Here is a 4901-nt window from a genome sequence, read left to right as displayed (position 1 = left end):
GCAACCAGAAAATAAATTTAAATATAAAAAGGATAAATGTTGGAATAACTCTTTTTTGGTCTCTTTTCATTTTCATGGGATTTGAAAAACACTCAAAATAGTGTTTTGCAAAATAAAATTAAATCCTCAATGTCAATAAAGCTGTAAGAATATTTACTGAGTCAACTTTCTGACCATCTACAAAGATGCTCACTGTTGCAGAGTTAAAGAAACCCTCAATAACTGTAATATATTAATAGGTATTATTCCTTAAGCAGTATATTTTCAAGAAAATGTTCAAATCCCAGGAAAGCAACAGATGCAGTAAAAATAAAAATGGCAAAACTATAGTTAAATGGTATCACTAGATAAAAGGGGTTATTAATTTTATAGTTAACAGATATGTTAAACAGAATTATGGCATAAGTGTTGCTATTAAATGCTTTCTAAAATATTATCAGTCCATTTTCTTGCCTTAGTAGGTATAGTTTAATGAATATATTGTAGCTTTCCTCTAACTATTCCATTATAACACAGTCATGTAGATATATAAGTATAATGTATTGAGGTCAATGTGTTATGACTGAAATATATAGTAGATGTTGCCTTTTTAAGAGCCAAGGGCTGAATAAAGTAATTTCTAACTATTTCATGTTCTTGAACAATGATTGATAAAGACTGGGTTTTATCAGCTGCTATTTACATGTATTACTTACAAATCAAGTGGGTAGAAGAAAAAAACCAAGTATTTCCCACGATAATCAGTTAACTTGAGCTCCTTAAATTCGCCATTTATCACAGCTGTTCCTTCCCAATAAGGTGCTGGCTTGGAAACTAAGAAAGAAAAAGACATGATGTTCTATAACACCGAGAAAGTTGGTGGAATGGCAGAGGACATCTTTAGAAAATCACTAAATTATATTTAAATTCAATTATCAAAGTAGTAAAAAACAGATTGGTGATATAGTAATGCATGTGCTCTTTTATTAACACTTTAAAACTGTAAGACCTAGCAGTGATCTAAATACCTAAGATAACAATGAGTGTAAATGTTTTCAGATACCTGCAATACCCAGAATGTAGCATGAAAATATCTGGGATTCTATTGGTGACAGCTATAAGCAAGTACTGCTGAAGCTAGTGTGGTTTGTTGCTGACATTCATAATAGAAGGCAATGCTAACTTTCAGTTGGGGGTGAGTGAAAATATACTTTGAGACAGGATCTCACTCTGTTGCCCAGGCTAGAGTGCAGTGGTGTCATTATAGCTCACTGCAACCTCAAACTCCTAGGCTCAAGGGATCCGAGTAGCTGAGACTGCAGGAGTGTACCACCATGCCTGGCTAGTTTTTCTGGTTTTTTTTTTTTTGCGGGGGTAGAGATTGGGGAGGGCAGGGTGTCTCGCTATGTTGCTTTGGCTTTGGCCTCAAGCGGATCTCCCTGCCTTGGCCTCCCAAAGTGCTAGGATTACAGGTGTGAGCCACCATACCGGGCTGACCTTTTTTTTCTATTCATGCTCACAGACCCCTTACATTCCAATTCTGCACTAAACTCTACTGGATACTTCACTATAGCCCCTACAAGTTATCAACATCGTACATTTCAAATAATTAGATTTTCCTTTCTCTAATGGCAGTCTTCCAGACGTACTAATTTAGTTTGTCCAGCTTCTCATATACACATGGAAGACCTGCCGTAGATGAGGCTACACTCAAGGAGGTGGAAATTTGCAAATACATCAGATGAGAAGTGGATCCCAGAGCACGAGATAATTTTCCTAGAGAGCACTGAAAGAAGAGACTCCCTTGAACAGGTTTCAAGTTACCTGGTGGCAATTGAACAGTTCATGCTGCTCTCTTGTAAAAGTACACTGTAATTCTAGCCAATACACTTTGACAATAATGTACCTTCATGCTCTGTTAACACATTCAGACAGCACTTATACTTTCCGAACCATTACATACATTGAGGTTAATACTTGCTTTCAAATTTGACTAAGGTTTCTAGAAAGTAAGGCTTATACTTTTGTATAACAGCCAGCCAGCATTTATGGTCACTCTGAAAATAGAGACAAACTCAATATGAATTTCTCTGTTAAGTTAATGTATAACATGTGATTACTTATCTTAGCATAGCTCAAATAATAATCCTGATCTGATTAGGCAAAGGCCAGGAGGGAGAAACAGCAGAAGGATATTGAATTATATATGCCTTATATACACTTCTTAAAATGTTACTCAAGTGAGAGGTTATAATAATTCTAATGATGTTACAATGATACTCCTTAATGATGTTAGCGTATTGGGAAAACCATATCTAAAAATTGATTTTGGAAATGTTGAGTTCTTAAGAACTGCAGTTACTTTGCTAAGACCTGTAAGTGGAATCCCCAAAGCAAACCCTTGCATCTATTAACAAACAAAAATTGTCCTGACTATAAATGATATAATCAACATATAAAGATTCTGGTAAATGCAGAGAAGTATGAAAAAGAATATTTAAACCCCTGTCTTTATAACCCCCATCAATTTAACTACTGTTAACATTTTTCTTTTCGTTTCTTAGCCATCCATTTTTCTGGGAACTACTGTTAACATTTTGATGTCTGTCTTACCAGTCTTTTTTAAACACACACATTTGGATCAAGTTGCACTCCCCCTTTTTTCTCCTTAAAGGAAACAAATCAATCATGAACAGTTTTTCATGTAACTAAAAATTATTTGAAAATATGGCCTTAATGTCTCCATAATATTCAATTTTATGAATAGAAGTTCTTGTATCTTTAATTCTAGATATGCCTACGTGTGACAGAGAAGTGTAGCAAATAACTGAAGTTTGAAAAGTTTTGCTGGTAAAGGGAAAGCTATTATTACTACTATTTTCTGCTTCCATAAGCAGCTCCGGAGTGCCTGCGTTTCCTATGGGAAATATATGTAATGTCAGTAAACACTTAACTGGCTGACATATTTCAAAATGTCTTCCCAGGCAAGTAAAACCAACTGCACTTGGAAATACTAATTTTAAAAGTGAAAGACTGGTTTTCTAAAAAATAAAAAATCCAAAAGTAGCTACCTTTCAACAGGAAAGAATTGGAAATGTTTAGGGAGGCAAAACAGTTTTTTTCATTTATTACTCCCACCCCATCCTAAATCATAACAGCATCCCATTTAATTCTGGGGATTCATAGTTGTGAAGCATTACTTTTTTATGGAATACTGGCAAGGAACATGCTGTAATTCAACCACAAAAGCCAAATACACACCTACAGACTGTCAAATGATCTGCAGGAAAAGCAGGTTACTGCAAAGCAAGCAAGGGACAGCTTTTATTACAGCTGGTCACTTCTTTTTGGCTAATTTTAACGTCTAGATGCAGCAGGCCACAACTTTCTCAGTATCTACTTAGTCTGACGTGTCATTCCTGAAAGTGGCTATTAGCTTTGGACACTGGACAGAAATGCAAATAATCAAAAACCAAATTGGCAGGACATAAATTTGCCACGAGGTTTATCATCAACCCAAATGCATTACTTCCAACCTCCTTTTTTCCCTGTTTCCCTCCAAAGTACACCCTGTTACAGGTTCTTCACTTCTGAGAAACACAAAGAATACCCTTTAACTATACAGGTTTTGGGGAAAGTGGCTTTTAATTATAATCTTCTTTATAAGATGCAACAAAAAAAAAGGAAAATTAAACGTTTAAATCCTCCCCCCAAGTTTGTTTAGCGACTTTTGCATTTAATCAAACTTTCTGTGAATCGTTATTAAACCTATTAATGTATTCTTCCCTGAAATAGTACTTGAAAAAAGACGGGACGTGCTGTAGGCACTTTGTGATGTTTCAGGAAGTGTTTCAGTTTGCACAACATCCTCGGTGCCTGCAAACCCGAGACCAGGGCCATTCTTTCCTTCATCTGCGGCTTTTGAGGTAACCACTGCCTCTTCCAAAATCTGATTAGTGGAAACCATCCCTTTCTTCACAGCTAGAATCCCCCTTTATCCTACCGCCTCCCCCTCTTGGAGAGAACCACGCCAGCCCGGGGCCCGGAGGCATCCCAAGGGGTGCCGCCCAAGCCCAGGCCCCTGGGTGTAACCAGTGTACACGTGTCTCCGGGATCTCCACCCCCATCCCCACCCTTGGTGGGGCACCACCTACTCTTGGCTTTGCTTAGGTGCAGGGAATGGTCTGCGACCGAAACCCGGGATGCTTCCCCCGGGTACACTTGTCCACCCGCGTAGAAGTGGCACTCCTCATCGCGGGTCCGGGGCCTCTCCTCTGCCTCCAAGCCCTGCAGAGGCCCAGTCGGCAGCACGAACAGTAGCAGCGACAGCAGCAGGAACTTTCGGCTCCGGCCAGGGACCGGAATCATCGCAGCTGGCAGCAGCAGGGGCGCCTCCATGACCACGCGAGTGCAGAAACACGTCCCCTGGCGCGAGCGCGGCTTCTCCCGCCGCCAGGCAGCTACAACCTCGTGCACGACGCCCGCGCGAGCCGGGGCGCGGCCTCGCGAGACCTGCCCCGCCCCCCCCTCCGCTCCCCGCCCCGCCACGTGGGCACCAGCCCCACCTCCTCGCCCCAAGCCAGCTTTTGCGCCTGCGCCGCGGGGCCGGCCAGGGCCGGAGTATCCCGGAACTCTGCAGAGGCCTCCTGAAGGGGTCGCACGCTCCCGCCCTCTGCACTGTTTTAGACATCCTTCCACGCCCATCTCATCCACAAAGCCTCACCACTGCACACCATCCACTCAAATGCTGAAACTTACCTATACGCCTGTGAACGGCTTGCATTTTATACTTCTAATAGACTTTTTTAAAAAAGTCACTTAAAAATTTAAAAATTTTAAATTGACACATAATTGTATACATTTATCGGGTGCAATGTGATCCTTTGATATGTGTATCCAACGTGGAATGATTAAATTACGCT

General features: G+C 40.5%; 1 protein-coding gene across 2 annotated transcripts in view; it reads right to left on the bottom strand.

The window, feature by feature from the left end:
• The window catches only part of PRDX4 (peroxiredoxin 4), a 17923-nt gene extending 13434 nt beyond the window's left edge, over positions 1 to 4489 (bottom strand). For both annotated transcript variants that reach the window (XM_012656336.1, XM_012656337.1), the window contains exons 1-2: positions 4134 to 4489; positions 696 to 813 (exon numbers count right to left, since the gene is read on the bottom strand). In XM_012656336.1, coding sequence (XP_012511790.1) covers positions 696 to 813; positions 4134 to 4377 — 362 coding nt within the window. In that variant the 5' untranslated portion in view covers positions 4378 to 4489. The remainder of the gene's footprint in view (positions 1 to 695; positions 814 to 4133) is intronic.
• Between the last annotated feature and the right edge of the window lie 412 nt (positions 4490 to 4901).

The sequence above is a fragment of the Propithecus coquereli genome, unplaced genomic scaffold (assembly GCF_000956105.1).
Source record: "Propithecus coquereli isolate 6110/MARCELLA unplaced genomic scaffold, Pcoq_1.0 Scaffold50, whole genome shotgun sequence".
In the NCBI taxonomy this organism is placed as follows: Eukaryota; Metazoa; Chordata; class Mammalia; order Primates; family Indriidae; genus Propithecus; species Propithecus coquereli.
The sequence above is the reverse complement of the archived record's forward strand: the minus strand, read 5'-3'. Positions and strand labels throughout refer to the sequence as shown.